The 18588-nt window shown below is 47.5% G+C and overlaps 2 protein-coding genes and 1 long non-coding RNA gene across 5 annotated transcripts in view; 1 reads left to right on the top strand and 2 right to left on the bottom strand.

Annotated features, from left to right (window-relative positions):
* Window positions 1–4426: 4426 nt before the first annotated feature.
* On the bottom strand, window positions 4427–11618 carry LOC138754480 (transmembrane protein 240). Its single transcript, XM_069918797.1, has 4 exons — window positions 11483–11618; window positions 11238–11344; window positions 7296–7504; window positions 4427–6586 (listed from the first exon to the last, which is right to left on the bottom strand). The coding sequence occupies exons 1-4, from the start codon at window positions 11516–11518 to the stop codon at window positions 6438–6440; spliced, it is 501 nt and encodes a 166-aa protein (XP_069774898.1). The 5' UTR covers window positions 11519–11618; the 3' UTR covers window positions 4427–6437.
* On the top strand, window positions 11290–17893 carry LOC138754482 (uncharacterized). 3 transcript variants are annotated; one of them, XR_011351789.1, is made up of 2 exons: window positions 11290–11376; window positions 17593–17893. It is a non-coding gene; the product is annotated as an uncharacterized lncRNA (long non-coding RNA). The 3 variants fall into 3 exon arrangements; XR_011351791.1 differs by lacking the exon at window positions 11290–11376 and adding an exon at window positions 11914–12475; XR_011351790.1 differs by lacking the exon at window positions 11290–11376 and adding an exon at window positions 11914–12147.
* ssu72 (SSU72 homolog, RNA polymerase II CTD phosphatase) overlaps window positions 12144–18588 on the bottom strand; it is a 90510-nt gene continuing 84065 nt past the window's right edge. Inside the window, exons 3-5 of the mRNA XM_069918796.1 lie at window positions 17686–17825; window positions 17476–17594; window positions 12144–12449 (exon numbers count right to left, since the gene is read on the bottom strand). Coding sequence (XP_069774897.1) covers window positions 12348–12449; window positions 17476–17594; window positions 17686–17825 — 361 coding nt within the window. The 3' untranslated portion in view covers window positions 12144–12347. The remainder of the gene's footprint in view (window positions 12450–17475; window positions 17595–17685; window positions 17826–18588) is intronic.

Consider the following 18588-nt stretch of genomic DNA (forward strand, 5'->3'; position numbering starts at 1 on the left):
TCATTACTAGAATTCCAATGTATCACTAAATGCCATGGTGGGATTCAAACCAATGTCCCAGGGACTTGGCTCCATATATCTAGATTATTAATCCAGAGATGATGAGGTAAGTATTGCCAGCGGGCTGCCCGACCGAGGTTTGACGTGATATAAAGGTGAGGATGTCACAGGCTAACAGCACAACATTTGGAAGAGGTTAGATAGGGTGGGTCACGGTGAGATTTAGAAATGAGATAAGTTTGAACTTGGGGCCAATTGGAGAGGTTTGCTGATAAAGGGAAAGATGAGAGAAGTTTCTGAAGGGAAGGGGCAGGGAGGTGATGCAACAGCAGAAGGCAATGAAAGGAACTGCCTAACACTTCCCTGTCAGATGATACGTATTGGTGAGCAATATCAAGAGAATATTTCGGCAGTTAACGTACAAGTACATTTACAAAGCGAAAAAGACTGCATCATAACTCACTCCTTTATTACAGTTATTATGGCTTTGTGAAAGGGGAACACAAATATCTTAGACTCCTTTTGAGGACATAAGTGCCAGGACAGATAAACTATGAATGTAGCATATTTGGATTTCCCATAGGTTACAGTATAAGACCTTATGGGTTGAGGGCAACCTGGAGAGAGAGGCCGGACAGAATCAGACCTTTTTTGCCAGTTGCTGAACTAGTGATTTAGTTCTAAATCAGAGATGGGAAACCTTTTTAGACATACAGCACGGTAACAGGCCATTTCAGCCCATGAATATGTACCGGGGGGGGGGGGGGGTTTAGGTTAATTGGGCAGCACAGACTCATGGGCTGAAATGGCCTGTTACCACGCTGTATGTCTAAATTAAAAGATTGCCCACCCCCAGTCTAAATCAAGATCATCGATTGTTGAAGGGAGCATGTGTAATGTTCCCAGGTTCTTGGTGCTGCAAAGCTATGTGGGGAAAGTTGTGTGTTCAGAGGGATAGAGGTTGAGCAACTAAACCGTAGAATAGACAGGGTATTATATACATGATGTGATACATGTAATGGTACACAGATCTCTTGGAACAAGCACAGAAAGTTGACAGAATGGAAGCAAATAGATCAAGTCTAGATTGAGAATTCCCTTGTGAGGAAAGATTGACCAGCTTGGCCTGTACTGTCTAAAGAAAAAGGCAACTGGATTGAATCAAAATTCCTAGTAAAGCAAGGAGTGTTCGAGAAATCTAGGCCCCACCTTTTGAACTAAGGCTGGGCTAAAGTCTATTAGATGGGAGGAATTAGATTAATGGTGCAGATAGAAGCATTTGTCGGAAAAGAACACTTGTGATTCATTTATTGAGAAATAGAATCGTGAATGAAGATGGTGTTAAATTTGTACAAAAAATTTGTTATACACATTTAAGTTTATATTGTGATTATGTAAGTAAAATTCTGTTTTAAGGAGTTTCTCAAGAGTGTGTGTGATCAAGCAGAACTGGACAGTAAGCCACATGGAGGAACAATGGTCTAATGAGGAGAGATTGCCAAAACTGAATTCCCTCAATACGCCAATCATTTCATTTAAATTTTTTTTAAAAAGGAAAAACTGGTAAAATGTGTTGGATGTGTATCAAAAAAAGATGAGAGGACACTTAATAAGATTGAGAGATATGGATAAGATGGACAGCCAGTGCCTTTTTCCCAGGGCAGGATTATCAAACACCAGGGAACATCTGTACAAAGTGAAGGGAGATAATTTTAGGGGAGACATCAGAGGGTAGGGTTTTTTTTTTTTACACAGAGTTGTGGGTGCCAGGGATGGTGGTGAAACATCGGAGGCATTTAAGACACTCTTAGACATAAAAATAGAGGGTTACGTGGTAGGAAAGGGATTCGGTTTTTTTTGGTGTGACTGTAGGTTGGCATAACATTGAGGGCCCTGTAATGTGCCATCGTGCTTGATGTTCTTGATAAACCACATTTTCACCAAGATGATGTTAGGAGCTCCTCACAACCCTGATTCAGGGTGCAGAAGAAACCATTGAGGGCATTCCTTGCACTGTAAAATAATAGAAACATGGTACACCACAGCACAGAAACAGGCCCCTTTGGCCCTTCTAGTGTGCAGAACCATTTTTTCTGCCTAGTTCCACTGACCTGCACCCAGTCCATACCTCTCCCATCCACGTACCTGTCCAAATTCTTCTTAAATGTTAAAATTAAGCCCGCATTCACCACTTCAGCTGGCACCTTGTTCCACACTCCCACCACTCTCTGTGGAGGTTTCCCCTTTCACCCTTAACTCATGTCCCCTGGTTTGTTTCTCACCTACCCACAGTGGAAAAAGCCTATCTACATTTACTCTGTCTATGCCCCTCATTCTTCTACGCTCCAGTGAATAAAGTCCTAACCTGGTTGACCTTTCCCCTGTAACTCTGTTTCTGAAATCTGGGCAACATCCAAGTAAATCTCTGCACTCTTTCAATCTTATTGTTTACTTTCCTGTAATTAGGTGACCAAAACTGTACACTATACTCCTAATTTGGCTTTACCAATGTTTGATACAACTTTATCCCAACTCCTGCACTCAATACAGGTTTACCCCGCTTTATGCAAATTCTATTTTATGAAGAAATGTGTTCACTTTTACAAAAAGGCGGCTGTCGGGGCTGTCAGCGCACAGAGGCAAGGATTGGAAGGGGATTTAGTGAGTTCTATTGCTTTAAGCACAGTGCTCACAGGAACATGGTGTGTGGGAGGTGAAAATCAAACTGTACAGGAGAGTGACTGACAGAGACACTATACAGGTGGCACTAGTTGTTCACGTACTCCATCCTCAATTACCCCATTTTACAAAAGGTTAATATGAAACAATGAAGGAGACACTTAGAAGTAACTAGAAGCTTGATCAAGGAAGTGCATGTTAGCGGGTGTTTAAAAAGGGTTTGGGGAGGGTGGGTGGAAGGACAGGCTGTGACAGGTGCAGCCACGACTAGTGTTGGTCCAAACCTTCAACATCAGCAGGGTTTAAATTACAATGGACCACAAAGATTTTGCTCCCTGAACACTTTTGGGTGTATTTTATGGATTTTTGGGCTGCTGATCACAAAAATCACCTTAAAATATTCTTATCACACCATTTTTTTGGAGTCTATTTTGTGATTTCCTGTCACTTTTTAAGACTACTAGTATATTGTCCACAAAGCTGTTTTGGTCAGTGTAGGTGCTATGCAAATGTTGTCTTAGGCCTGGGCATGCTTAGTTAGGATAGATGCAGACAGGCTCTAAAAGCTGCTCACATATACAGATGCTGTGCATTACAATGACTACAGATTGAACATATGTTGATGCACATGTTCTTCACGCCATAGCATTGTGAGTATTGTTTTCAGCAAAACTCAATGCAGCAGAAATGTCTAGTGAATGTTGCAACCGCTGCGATCATTCTGTTACATTTGTGGTGAGTATACACTTAAGGCTGAATTCATTTAAATGTTTCTCTAACTTCCTATGTGATGCAGCAAATCTAAAATTGTGTGTGTTCAGTTTGAAGTTGCCTACGATAATCACCAATTTGTTTTCAGGAAGCAAACCTTTGGGGGGGTGGGGGGGAATTTTGTCCAGTGTAATCTGCTCTCTTGAACAAGCAGAAGGCAAAGGTAGCCCAAGAGATAGAAGTTTCCATTGTCTTTGGAGTTTACAGTCCTGCCCTGTAAAATTAACAATCTTTGACTTCCAAACACTGAGCTCTAAGTCATCTACGTTAAAACTGCCCCACTTTGTAATCACAGTCTATACCATACCCACCCAGTTTTTGAGACTAAAAATAGCCTGTTCTCGATTACAAGTGCAAAGGGATGTTTTAAACCTCAGAGATTCATGAGAGTGCATTGGATTTGTTTTAACGGAGAGGTTTATCAAGTGATAGAAGTGGAGACATTGAGATTACATCACTGGTTTAAAGAATGGGAAAAGATCAAATTAGGTCAAATGGACTTTTCACATTTGTGATTTTGGCAGTGACTTCGTTTCATCCCACACTTCCTCAGGTTAACTCTGCCCCTCCAAAATCAACAAGGCTTGTCATATTGCATTGTTCAATACTAGTCCAGGTGAAACTAATACTGGTGTGTGCCTTGGCCAATAGTTCCTCAGGTGTGACTGCCAGCAGGACTTGTGTTAACCCCATTGGCCTTATCACCCTTTCAACTTGTTCTTTCACATGATCATCAACTCTAATTTTGGCCGGAGCACCTGGGGGAGTAGCCACCAGAGGTCAGGATAAAACCATGATCCCCAGAACTGAGGTGGCAGTGCTAACTGATGCACCTTTTTACCACATGCACGCCTCCGACAGTGCAACTCTAGTACTGAAGCACTGATTAGTTCCATCTCATTCACAAACCTTTTGTATTAGTCACCTGGAATTTTGACACAATGGGAGGGGAAAAAAACTCTAATCTTTACACAAATTAACATTGAAATTACTCTTTAATTTTTTTTTTGCTGACACATTTCACATTCACATGTGCCACGTTTTTAAGCATTTTGCACCTTCATTCGACTTCACCCTTACACACTTCACACACATTTCGACAAGATAACAAATCAACACTACTGCAACGAGTCAAAGACGAACACACATCGTGATAACTCACCCCTCGCTCTCCCTGATCTCTCATCCCACTTGGAATCCATGGATGTCACCATGGAGCATGTGGAACGGGATTTCCAGAGATTTCTAGCGTTTACTGTATCTTCCTATAATCAAGTGATCGATTGAAGGCCATCACTTTGGTTCTGCTCCGCTGGATTGGATTTCCCAGTTTGTTGAATTGCCAACTGCCCCTCAGAGACCATCTTTCTAAACTGGGTATGCATTCCAACCCCAGTCATGAAATCTTCTGTTCGACACCAATAACCCATGGATACCAGATGAACACCAGATCAGCGCAGACATGAACCAGCCTTCTGATTTAAGGGAGGGTACGGGGCTGAAGGAAGACTATTCCTGCACTGGATAAATTGGAGTTGGTGGGAACAGGATGTGGGGTAAGGTTGAGAGAGGGGATGTAACAATTTAACTGCTCAAAAAAAATTACAAATTTATAAAACTTCCTGTTCTGTCTGTTGCCATATTAAACTTTAATAAAAGGAGAAGCCATGGGAATTTATATTTTTAATCATGTTGTTCAGAGTATTGCAGACAATTAAATTTTTACACTTGTCTGCAAGTTACATCCTGCAGAATTGTACAGTTCTAGATCCCTTCAGTGCAAGGGGCTGATGATGTAATTTAGGCCTTGAATTCCTTACCTGGTCCTAGCACTAGAACTGGAGTCACTTCAGATCTGAACACTGCGTGAAACTCGAGAGTCCGCAGACACTGAAATGCTGAGGGAACTCAGCTAGTCATGCAGCATCCATAGGAGGTAAAGATAGGTCTCCTCTACGTCGGAGAGACCGGACGACCGCTTTGTTGTGCATCCCGGCTCTGTGCACCGCCACAGCATGGATTCCCCCAGTGGCCACCCATTCCCTTGCTGACACATTTGTCCATGCTCTCCTGCAGTTAGATTGAGGCCACCCTCCAACCAGATCTTTTCTGGCTTTTGTCAAACCCTCCACCCCCTTCTTTCCCCCCAACTCTCTCTTTCCCTCTCTTTTCCTTCAGTCTCCTTTTCAAAGAGCCAAAATCAATTCTCACCTCTTTTCCAATTAACACCTTTTGTGGGTCTGGACTCCTCCCCCAGCCAGTCTTGTCTTTATTCTGAGCCTTCCTGTTCTCTATATTCTTTGCTTATTCCTTAAGGGCTCAGGCCCGAAACATAGGTAATACAATTACCTCCTATGGTCGCTGAGAGACCAGCTGAGTTCCTCCAGCATTTCGGTGTGTTTTTAAACATTTTTCCATGTTCAAATAAAAAGACTTCGCCTGTCTGCCTTGCAAACGAGTTCAGGCATTGGAGGTCTAAACCAAGAGAGCGGGGACCCAACTATCTCTGCCATCGGGCTGGAGTTCCAGTCATCCTGCTGGGTTGGTGCAATTACTTGGGGCCAATGCATATCTTCCTTAAAATGAGGGCCCTTAAAGCAATCTTTGAAAGAGTCGGGTGTCCCATTAGTTTATCAAAGTGCACCAAATGTGGTTTTCTGATGGATGGAGGGAGATCCGAGTTTACAGGCAGGCAGGGGAGTGACAACCAATATTAATGAGATGGGAAAGTCTGCAAAGAAGTTAAAACCAGATTACCATCGAGTCATTTTGAAACACCTCTTCGGTATAAGTACTCAAAATAAGAAGAGATTACAGAGAAGCAGCTGCTTTGGGCTGTAACCCAGGATATTTACAAAATGTACAGGTCACTGGTTCAGGACAAGGGCCGTCTCACGTCAGCAGCAGTGGTTTTGATCCGGTTTTAAAAGGATTCGGAAGTCTCCACAGGCTCCATGTTTCGAGTCCCAGCTTCTGGCAGTTGAAGGTTACAGGTGTCGAGGGCTCGGGTGCCCGTTGTGATATAGTTTCTGTTTGATGTGCACCATGTTCCCTGTGGATTCTTCGTACTGCCGGTGGGACCGCCTCCTGAAATCCTTCAGATTGCATAACCTCGGGATCCAGGACCAGGAATCATCTGAAAGGAAAGGCAAAGAAGAAGCAGATTTAGAGGGGGGGGGGGGTGGGGATGAGTGAATGCCGGCAAATGGTTCAAAACACCAAGAAAAATAGGACAAAAACCGTGGATGCTGGAAGTGTGAGGAAACAGGAAATGGTGGGAAAACAGCAGGTCTGCGGGGAAGGATAGGGTGAAGTGTTTAATTGGGGAAAGGCTCATTTTGATGGGATTTGGCAGGAACTGGGCAGAGTAAATTGGGAACAGATATTCTCAGGAAAAGCACAGATGTAATGTGAAGGATGTTTATGGACCACTTTTGTGGGGTTCAGGATAGATTTGTCCCACCGCGACAGGGAAAAGATGGTGGGATACGGGGACAGTTGTTGACAAAAGAGGTGAAACAGCCAATTAAGAGGAAGAAGGGTTGAAAGTGGCATCACAGGGAAATGGGGGGGGATAATTATAAAGTGGACATACAGTGTAACAATAAACCACATCCTGCACGGCCAGGACCAGCCCTGGCTTTAAGCAGACAAGGTCAGAGGAACATGGTCACAGCTCCCATGATGTGCTCAAACTAATAGCCCAATCTCTGCTCCATCAGCCTGTTCTGGTGTGAGTGGCCAATGGGTCTTACAGGAACTTCATGGAAGTTTTGGCTGTAGTATCTTATCCTGGCCCGTGCATCTCCCCAGTCACTGGGAGATCTCATCAGGGATCCACTCACCATAACGCCTGTTTGTCCGCCAGGCCCGAACCACACAGTGTAGGACACCATCCATCCACACCAGAAACCAACTGATGCAGAAGCCCAGCAAAAGCCCCAACATCAGGTCGATCTCCTGCTTTGTTACATTGTCCGTCACAAAGTAATTTTCCGAGGAGTCGACCACTGACTGATCAGCATCGTAAGGAATCACGTAGTGAATGTGGTGTCTAAAAGAGTGGAGGACAGAGTTAGAGCAAGGAGGGAACAAAGCAGAGGGGAAGAGGGGGATCGAGACAGTGAGGGGGAGATAGAGAGTGGGATGCAATGGGGAGAGGGGGAGCAAGATGGAAGGGGAGAGAGGAGCGAGAAGAGGGAGACAAGCAAGACTGAGGGGAGGAGAGGGGCAGCAAGAGAGAGGGGAGGGAGAACAAGAAGGGGCGCGAGACATAGTGGGGGGAGAGATGGAGCAGTGAGTTAAAGTCATTGGGTTTTACTATACAGTTACCTCACTGACAAAAGGCAAAGGAGGAAAAACCCAACACCCAACCCCAACCAACCAATTTTCCCTTGCAACCGCTGCAATCGTGTCTGCCTGTCCCGCATCGGACTGGTCAGCCACAAACGAGCCTGCAGCTGACGTGGACTTTTTACCCCCTCCATAAATCTTCGTCCGCGAAGCCAAGCCAAAGAAAAAAAGAAAGAAGAAAAAAAACAGTTCCTTTAGCACAAATCCTCCATGGTGACCAAATTCCCTGTCCCATTTCCCTGCGATGCCCACATCCCTCTGAAATTTTCCGATCCATGTCTTTGAAATGCTGTAGTAAAATGTCATCACCTCTGGCAACTCATTGCATACACCCACCATCCTGCGAGCAAAGGTTGTCCACAGTTCTTCTTAAATCTTTCCCCTCTCAATCTGTGACCTGTAGTTGTGGACTCCTCTACACTGGGAAACCTCTTTAAGGCCACCCTTTGGCCTCCTGTGCTCCAGCCAAACCTGTCTCTCCCTCTTACTCATCCCTCCTGAACCATTAACATCCTGTGAATCTTTTTCACAACCTTTCTGGCTTGATGACATCCCTCTTCTAACGAGTCAACTACAGAGAATGCACTCTCAAGAGCTTTCTCACCAATTTCTGAGATGATGTCCAGTTACTGTGCTCACTGCTCTAATGAAGACAAGCACCAACCTGTCTGTCCTACCACTTTCAGGGAATTATGCACTTGGACCACTGGTCTCTCTCTATCCTTCCACTCTTCAGGGGGTTACATTTACTCTGCAAGTCCTGCGAAAAATGCAGGACTTCACATTGCCAACAGTGTTAAATTCCTTGACCCACGTTCACACTGAGATCACGGTCCACTACATCATCAATTTTGGTTTCACCCGCAAACCTACCAACCATGTCAACTGCATTCTCATACAAAGAGCTGAAGGCCATGAGAGAGGAAGGGGTTGGAGTTAGAGCGGAGAGAGGAGGGGGCTGGAGTTAGAGCGGAGAGAGGAGGGGGCTGGAGTTAGAGCGGAGAGAGGAGGGGGCTGGAGTTAGAGCGGAGAGAGGAGGGGGCTGGAGTTAGAGCGGAGAGAGGATGGGGCTGGAGTTAGAGCGGGGAGAGGAGGGGGCGGGAGTTAGAGCAAGGAGAGAAGGGGGCGGAAGTTAGAGCAGGGAGAGAAGGGGGCGAGAGTTGGGGTGGGAGAGCAGGGAGAAGAGGGGGCTGGAGTTAGAGCAGAGAGAGAGGAGGGGGCTGGAGTTAGAGCAGAGAGAGAGGAGGGGGCTGGAGTTAGAGCAGAGAGAGAAAAGGGAGCTGGAGTTAGCGCGGAGAGGAGGGGGTGGGAGAGCAAGGAGAAGAGGGGCCTGGAGTTAGAGAGGAGGGGGCTGCGGGGAGAAGAGGGGGCTGGAATTAGAGCAGAGAGAGGAGGGGGCTGGAGTTGGGGTGAGAGATTGGGGAGAGGAGGGGGCTGGAGTTGGGGTGGGAGATTGGGGAGAGGAGGGGGCAGGAGTTAGAACGGAGAGAGGAAGGGGCTGGTGTTAGAGTGGAGAGAGGAGGGGGCTGGAGTTGGAGTGGGAGATTGGGGAGAGGAGGGGGTGGGAGAGCAAGGAGAAGAGGGGCCTGGAGTTAGAGAGGAGGGGGCTGTGGGGAGAGGAGGGGGCTGGAGTTGGGGTGGGAGATTGGGGAGAGGAAGGGGCTGGAGTTAGAGTGGAGGGGGCTGGAGTTAGAGCAGAGGGGGCTGGAGTTAGAGCAGAGGGGGCTGGAGTTAGAGCGGAGGGGGCTGGAGTTAGAGTGGAGGGGGCTGGAGTTAGAGCGGAGGGGGCTGGAGTCAGAGCAGAGAGAGGAAGGGGCTGGAGTTAGAGTGGGGAGAGGAGTGGGGCTGGAATTATTTCCTCTTCCAATGTCCAACTGTACATTTCTCAACATTGTACCTCATCTACCATTTCTTTGCCCCCCTCTCCTAAACTGTCCAGGTCTCTCGACAACCTTTCAGTTTCTTCAACACTTCCTACTCCACCACCTACCTTGGTCTCATCTGCAAACTTTGCCACAAAACCATTCACTTCATAATCTAAATCATCAACACACATTGTAAAAAGAGGAGAGGACGGGATGGTGGGGAGAGAAAGGGGGGGTTAGAAAAGGGACTGGGAGATAGCGGGGAGAGTAGGGGAAAGGGGAGGGGTGAGAGAGATGTTGAGATGGAGACGTGGACAGATGGGACAGAGCAGGGGTGAAGCAAGAGGGATGGAGATCTGTAATAAGGTGGAGATAATCCGTGAAGGGGAACAGCGACAAGGGCTGCAGGGTCAGCTGAAGAAGGCACCATTAGAGGTGGCAAGGGAAAGATTTGGAGGAGAGAATGGGGGCGGAATTGAGGTGGGGAGGAGAGGATGGGAAAGAGAAGGTGGAGCAGAGGTGCGGAGGAGATGGGATGGAGAGGGTGGGGGCAGAGATAATGGGGAGGATGAGGCAGAAATGAGGGGGAGAGGATGGGGAAAAGGAAGGAAGAAGAATATAGGGAATGGAATTAGAGGACAGTGGAAGGAATGATGGGGGATAGAAGGTGAGGACGGGGGGGTTAATGGAGAGGACTGGGGGAATGGAGAGGACTGGGGGAATGGAGAGGACTGGGGGAATGGAGAGGACTGGGGGAATGGAGAGGACTGGGGGAATGGAGAGGACTGGGGGAATGGAAAGGACTGGGTGAATGGAGAGGACTGGGTGAATGGAGAGGACTGGGGGGATGGAGAGGACCGGGGGGAATGGAAAGGACTGGGGGAATGGAGAGGACTGGGGGGATGGAGAGGACTGGGGGAATGGAGAGGACGGGGGGATTGGAGAGGACGGGGGGGAGTTGGAGAGGACGGGGGAGGAATGGAGACGACGGGGGAGGAATGGAGACGACGGGGGGACAAATGGAGAGGACGGGGTAGAGATGGGGGGTTGGGGGAAGAGGTGCGGGGGTTGGGGGAAGAGGTGGGGGGGTTGGGGGAAGGGGTGGGGGGTTGGGGGAAGAGGTGGGGAGGATGGGGAAGAGGTGGGGGGGTTGGGGGAAGAGGTGGGGGGGTTGGGGGAAGAGGTTGGGGGAAGAGGTGGGGGGTTGGGGGAAGAGGTGGGGGGGTTGGGGGAAGAGGTGGGGGGGTTGGGGGAAGAGGTGGGGGGGTTGGGGAAGTGGGGGTTGGGCAGTGAATGTGGAGACAGGTCCTGATTCCCCAATGGGGAGCTGAGGAGGGGTTGAGTGGGGGGAGAGAGGAGGGCGGGCGTAGAGGGAGGGGGATTTGTTGGTGGGGGAAGAGGAAGGGGATTGTAAAAGGTCAGTGTGGGGGTAAGAAAGGGAGATAGAGTGGAGAAGAGGAGAGGCTTGGGATGGGGAGGGGGGGAGACGGGACCCGGGTCACCACTGGGGAGAGAGGAGGGGGCTTGCGATTGGGGGAGACGGGACAAGGGCCGCCGCTGCCCCCTTACCTTCCACAGTTGCAGTGACAGACCCGGTCTTCGCCGCGCAGATGCGGGAGGATGTAATTGTGGAAGCGGTCGAGCAGGGCGTTCATGTCCACGATACAAGCTATGGCCTGGAAAGGGGCAAGAAGCAGAAGCAGAGCAGGTGAGGCTTGGGACCGACGAGGGGAAGCAGAGCACGGGGATGAGGCCGGCGCCAGCCCCTGCAGAACACCGCAACGCTCAGCATGCAGCGAGAAGCAGCCGCTTACCATCGCCACCGATGTCCCCACCAGCATGAAGAGCATGGTGTTGGCGGCGAGCTCGGACCGCACCGTCTCCTCGCAGGCAGCCGGCTGTCCCGGGAGCGTGTGTGCGGCCGCCCGGTGGCCCTGGCTCTCCCCCTCCCCCACCCCACACACACTCCCTCTCTCCCCCCCCCCCCCACCAGCTCGCTCCGCGCTCCCTCACATGCGCCACATCGGTTCGCTGCCGCAGTTCACATTGATCCGCCCCCGGCCGCCGAGCTGGGGGGGGGGGGGAACGGGGATGGGGGGACACGGAGCAAACTTGGGAAGGTGGGGGGGGGGAATGGATGTGGGAAGGAGGCGGGGGCAGGAAAAGTGAGGGAGAGAGGAGGGGGACCAGGGAGGCGAGGGGTCGGGAGACACGGGGAGTGAAGTGTAGGGGAGGAAGGGAGGGTTCGGTGGTGCCCTCCAACCGGGAGGGGAGAGGGGGATGGTGGTGGCCGCAGCGCCCTGTGCTGGCCGCACTTTTGCCTTCCACACCGCACCGGAGCCGGACCGGGGAGGACGGGAGTGCGCGCCGCGCCGGAGCCGGACCGGGGAGGACGGGAGTGGGCGCCGCGCCGGAGCTGGGGAGGATCCACTCCCCTCCACTTGAAAAATAACGAGACAGGCAGTGAACTCCGGCCAGGGTTTGTGTTTTTTTTAATGAAGCTTCACGTTTGATACACTCTGCGCCATCATCAGTCTCCTGCAAGAGAGTGGTGAGACACATCACAGGACCCGCACCGAGCAGCGATTCAAACTTAAAATAGACTATAAATTATATACAGATCAGCACTGCAGCGGCGGCAGAAACCTGCGCGCCTCTCCTCCCTCCCACCCTCGCCCCTCAGTAGAAGCAGACTGTGTGCAGGAAGGTCCGGCCACTCTTCTCCTCCAGCTCCTGGATCAGCTCATCGATCTCATTCTCCATATCCTCGGTGCGCTGAATCTAGACAAGACAGACAGACGGCGAAGGTCAGCGTTTTGTTAGGGAGACACTGGGACGGACGAGAGATGATCTCTCTCATTTGGGGGGGGGGGGGGGGGGGAAGGGAGAAGTGGAGGAGAAAGAAGGGAGAAGTTGGAGAGGGAGAAAAGTGGGGGGGGGGGGGGGGAGTGAGTGATGATTTCTCCCAAGGCTGAACATTCAACCCCCAAAGTTATCAACATCACAGAGACAGCAGAATAAGGAGTGGAGCAGGGGCACAGGGTCAGCAGTTTGTCCTGTGCCAAACCCATACCTAATCGAGGGCCACCGTCCCCTCCCCAGTGACCCTTGCACTGAGGGGCTGCTGCAGGAACTCGGAGGAAAAGAATGCTGGATGTTTCCAACCCAAACCCTTTATCCATACGGATTCCGTCTCTTCTCTCAAGGTCATTGCCCTGCAGAAACCAACTCTGCTCCTCCCTCCACCGAGAATTTCCAATGTTTATTGTTTGCTTCAGACTTCCAGCATCTGCAGAATTTGCTTGTTGTTGGGATTCTCTTTCCCTCTTTTCCCCCATCATTAAAGGTACTGAGATAACCGTGTAAAAGAACAGTATCAGGCAATGATTGCAAACTAACCTCAACAACTGATTTTAAACAAAGGGTAAAGGGGAAAAAAGGCATGACATTCTGATGGTAATTAAGATGCTCAAACCATCTATTTCACTAAAATATTGAGATAATGTACCAGTCTCCCGCATGCATTCGTCTTTCATAAAACCTGGCACTGTTTGCACGGGAGTGGGGCTCCACTGCCAGAAATTTAAGCAGGCTGTTACCCAACTGGGGCTGCAGATTCAATTGGTGGGAAGGGACTGAAGCAGAGTCAAAAGGAACCACCTCTCTTGCTTCAGGCCACTGCCCCATTGCAAGAGGGCAGGCAGGATCACTCCCGGCAGAGGAGGCAGATCCACAAAGTTGAGTGGGGATTTTTCCCTCTGCTTTCCTATGTACGTATCAAGCCAAAAGGCCTGCTTCAGTCACAATTCTACGACTCTAATGCTCCGGGAGTTTGTCTCAACAGGTCCAAAGCAGATCCACAGCTGTGTGAACACTGAATAAACTTGCCAAAAGTGCTAATGAAATGCCCTTGACAAGCATGATAAAATAGAATTGTTAGGCATTTTATCCTTGCATTAAAAACAAAAGGCTGACTTGGGAAAGAATAGGACTAACTCACTCATGGACAGAGGATGTAAATTATGCTCAGAATCAGAGGAAGTGGGTGAGATACGAACAGGGTACTCACCAAGGAAAAGGATATGGAGGTTTATGAGAGCAGGGTGGAGAATGCAAGCACGCGAGGGCAGCCTGAGAAGAGAGGCGGTGCTGGGTCTTTTGCAGTACATTAAGATGGTTAAATCTCCAGGATCTGGTGGAATATATCCCAGGTTCTTGAAATAAGGGCGAGAGTGGAGATTGCTGGGACCATGACAAAGATGGATAAGTCTCTAGCTCCCAATGGGATTTTCCATAGGACCTTGAGAGGTTAGTGAGGAAATAACAGCAGCTCTGACAGTGGTTTTTCAAATGACATTAATACGCCGGAGGATTGGCATATTGCTCATGTGGTTCCTTTGTTTAAAAAGGGTTTGAGGAGCAAGCCTAGCAATTATAGGCCTGTAAGTTTGACGTCTGTGGTAGGTAAGTTAATGGAAAGCGTTCTTCGAGATAGTATGTATAAGTATCTGGAGAAACAGGGTCTGATCAGGAATACTCAACATGGGTTTATGGGTGGAAGGTCATGTTTGACTAATCTTGTTGAATTTTTTGAAGAGGTGATTAGGAATGTTGATGAAGGGAAAGCAGAGGATGTTGTCTATATGGACCAGTAAGGCCTTCAATAAGGTTGCGCATGAAAGGTTAGTTAGGAAGGTTCAGTCGTACAAGATAGTCAAATGGATTCAACAGTAGCTGGAAGGGAGGTGCCAATCATAGTGGATACAGGCGGTGTGCCTCAAGGTTCTGTATTGGGTACATTGCTGTTTGTCATTTACATTAATGATCTGGATGATGGGATGGTAAATTGGATAAGCAAATATGTGGATGATACTAAAATGGATAGAATTGTGGAGAATGAAAAAGGTTTTAGACTGCTTAGAAGAGTGGGCTGAAAGATGGCAGATGGAGTTTAATGCTGATAAGTGTGAAGGGCTTCATTTTGGAAGAAATAATCAAAGCACGACATACATAGTAAATGGGAGGGCATTGAGGAGTGGATTAATGTTTCATTGTTCCCTGAAGGTAAAATCTCATGTGGATAGGGTGGTGAAGAAGGTTTTTAGTATATGTTGGCCTTTATAAATCAAAGCATAGAATACGGGAGTTGGGAGGTGATGTTGAGACTGTTCAAGACATTGGTGTGGCCAAATTTGTAATACTGTGTGCAGTTCTGGTCACCGAATTATAGGAAGGATATCAACAAGGTAGAGAGAGTGCAGAGAAGATTTATGATGATGTTACCTGGGTTTCAGCATCTCGATTACAAAGAAAAATTGAGCAGATTAGGTCTTTATTCCTTGGAGCGGAGAAAGTTGAGGCGGGATGAGATAGGGGTATTTAAGATTATGAGGGGAATAGATAGAGCTGATGTGGATCGGCTTTTTCCCTTGAGGGTAGGAGAGCTTGAAACAAGGTCATGAGTTAAGCGGCAAAAGTTTAGAAGTAACAAGAGGGGAATCTTCACCACAGTAGTGGCGGCAGGGTCCATTTTGTCATTTAAGGAAAAATTGGATAGGTATATGGATGGGAGCGGAATGGAGGGTGATGGGGAAGGTGCAGATAGGTGGGACTAGAGGAGAGTACTTGGTTCAGTTTGGACTAGAATGGCTGAGATGGCCTGTTTCCATGCTGTAATTGTTATATGGTTATATTCTCAAAGTAACCTCTCCAGACTGGGGAGAAGCCAATATAGCAGGAAATTGTACTGATGAGTGGTAGGGAAACGATTGGAGAGGCTACTTAGGGATTTGGAAAGGCGTGGTCTGATTAGGGACAGTCAGCATGGCTTTCTGTGGGGCAGGTCATGTCTTACAAATGTGAATTGTTTTGAAGTGACAAAGGTGGTTGGTGAGAACAGAGTAGTGAGTGGTCATTGAGAGGGCTGGATGGTGTGGACGTAGAAATGCTTCCATCTGTGGGATTGTCTAGGACCAGAGGGCATGGCCTCAGAATAAAAAGATGTCCCTTTAGATGAGAAATTCTTTCAGCCAGAGGGTGGTGAATCTGTGGAGTTAATTTCCACAGCCCTGCCATGAAGGCCGTCAACAGGAAGGTTCTTAATTGGGGATCAAAGGTTATGGGGGAGAAGGCAGGAAAATGGGGATGAAAAGAAGCCATGATTCAAATGACAGAACTGATTCAATGGGCCAAGTGGCCTAATTCTGCTCCAATCTCTTATGGCCTTTCGTCCTTATGGACTCTAATGAGGTCCATCATGGTTGCCTGATCCAGAAGATACTTGGGATATGTGGAGAACTGATGGTTTGATTTAGAATTGACTTGTGCACAGAAGAGAGAGAATAGTGGTTGGAAGGATGTTATTCTGGCTGGAGGTCCATGATCAGTGAGTTCAGCTCTATTTCGTGATATAGAGATAGATATATACAAGATTGGGGAAGATACAGATGGTATAGAGGACTGACAAATTTCCAATAGGATATAAATTAGTTGCAGATGTGGGCATAAAAATGGCAGATGGAGTTTAAAACAGCCAATGTGACGCATTGCATTTTGGGAGGTCAAACGCATACTGTTAACAGCAGGACTTTTAAAACCATTGATGAGCAGAGGGATCGGGGGCAAGGTGCTTGGCTCATCGGAAATGGGTATGCAAGTAGATAGAATGGTAAAGAGGGCACTGAGCGCACAAGCAAGGAGGTGCTGTTGCACCAGTAAAAAAACTTTGGTGAGGCCATAATTGGAGTGTTGTGTGCAGCAAAAGATGTGGTGGCTTTGGAAAGAGTGCAGATTCACCTGGATTAGAGGTGGGACAAACATGGGTTGTCTTCTCTGGAGAGGAAACCAGTAGGTGTTATAAAATTATGAGAGGCACGGATTTGGTTGATGGTCAGAACCTTTTTCCCCAGGATATACTCAAGGGCATGCATTTAAAGTAAGGGTTTAAAGGAGATGTTTTACACAAAGAGTGGGAGCTTGCTGCATCGAGCTGCCAGTGATAGTGGTGGAAGCTATAAGAATTCTAGGTAGAATTATGGAAGGAATATTTATAATGTGCAAACAGAAGAGATTTAGTTCGATTTCAGATTCGTGTTCGGTGCAGATATCAGGGGCCGATATAACAATTATAATTGTTTCCCAATCCAGAGCATTTCTTTCAATAATTTACGGTTTAACTATCTCTGCATTATGATTATAAACTATTTACAGCCTTGTTGAAAATTACTGGAGATTATTAAGACATAACTTTTGTGTTACACAAGAAATATGAAACAGGAAAGGCTGGTTAAAACAAGTAACGAGTCAATCAAATGCCAAAACCAACTGATTTTGGTTCAGATGCAACGTCAACAATGGAACTGTTTTCTCCCCCAAAGGTTGTTTGCAGGAATCCGACAATTGTTATAATCGAGAATGCAGCTCCATGCGAAGTTGCAGACAGCGAGTTAAATGATTACCTGAAAAAAAAAATCCTAATGCTGATGGCTGAATTAGAACAGGAACAAAAACAGGCCAGTACAATTCTGGTCAAAAGAGACAAATTTGTTGTTCAAACTCCAAATCACCTACCAGAAAGCAGTGAGTTGCATCGAGGAACATTCCACTTCGCTGCTCAAGTAACAGCACATCATGTAAAACTTACAAACAATCATATTGCGTTGGACCAGGAAGGAAAGTGGGAAATTGACCTGTGTAGATCTGGCTGCGGAACGTACATTCCACTTGGATTGCTGGATGTAATTCTGCGCTGTGCACTCTTTCACATTTGTTCCCCATGCTCCCAATACACAAAAGTGTAAACACTTACACATTGGCACAGTTCACAAATGAGGAAAGCTCCAATTGTAGCTTCTTCATGATTATCCTGAATATCCACGTTTATGACATGCACTGATTGGAATGTCTCCTGTTCTCTTGAATTCAGATCTGGGAAATCACAAGATGGGGACGTCAGCAAACCACGTTTCACAAGCAGCTAGGTCAACAGGGTGGCGAGCACAAGGGATGGCCATTTTACCTTCAAGCACCTGATCGTACACGCGTTCCTCACATGTTACTATCAGATCAAACTGGTCTTTGCAGGTCTGGAAACGCTCTGGTCGAGATTTTATCCGCTTGTTTCTATCCAACATATGGAGAATCCCATTCTGTGTATATCTGGGCAGAAGTCAAGGAACTTAAAGGTGCACATTGAATAAACTACAAATATCTACAGCAATAAATAAGGTTTCTGTTTGCAGCAGCAAAAACATGAGCAAGAACCCATTCAAATGTTGTTTTCAACAATTCCTACCAGATGCTGGCATCCAAATTAGTTGTCCCCCCTCATTGGAAGCATGTGCTTCTCGAAATAGGTAGAGCTTGAGAGTCTCTTGGGAACGAATAATGAAATTTGGACAATATACAGCAGATGCTGACATATTGATGCCAAGAGAGTACTTTAGCTGCAAGAGATGCATTTCTTGTTTTCCGCCATCATCTGCTATTTTAAAGTTCAAGCAGAGATGATGTTTACGATGCTTGAAGGAAACTGCTTTGAAGATTTTAAGTTAGCGCTATACTATTAGAGTGCCAGCGACCTGGGCTCGAATCCGTCGCTGTCTGCAAGAAGTTTGAACGTTATCCCTCTGTCTGTTTCTTCCGGGTGCTCCAGTTTCCTCCCACATTCCAAAGATGTACAAAGTTAGATTTATTGGTCACATGTTTATTTTGGTGCACACAGCACCGAGGTTGGGTATCCTGTGGCAAATACCTTGCCTCCTGATGTCCCAAAGCCTTTCCACCATGCAAGACAGGACCGTGCTGATCTCTCCACGTGCCTAGATAAATGCAAGTCTAATGACACATGACACTTTCAGGGGCAAAACAATTAAACTAGGTTGGCACCCCATCCACATCTTAAACCGATTCCCTCCACCAG

The sequence above is a fragment of the Narcine bancroftii genome, chromosome 2 (genome assembly GCF_036971445.1).
Source record: "Narcine bancroftii isolate sNarBan1 chromosome 2, sNarBan1.hap1, whole genome shotgun sequence".
NCBI lineage: Eukaryota > Metazoa > Chordata > Chondrichthyes > Torpediniformes > Narcinidae > Narcine > Narcine bancroftii.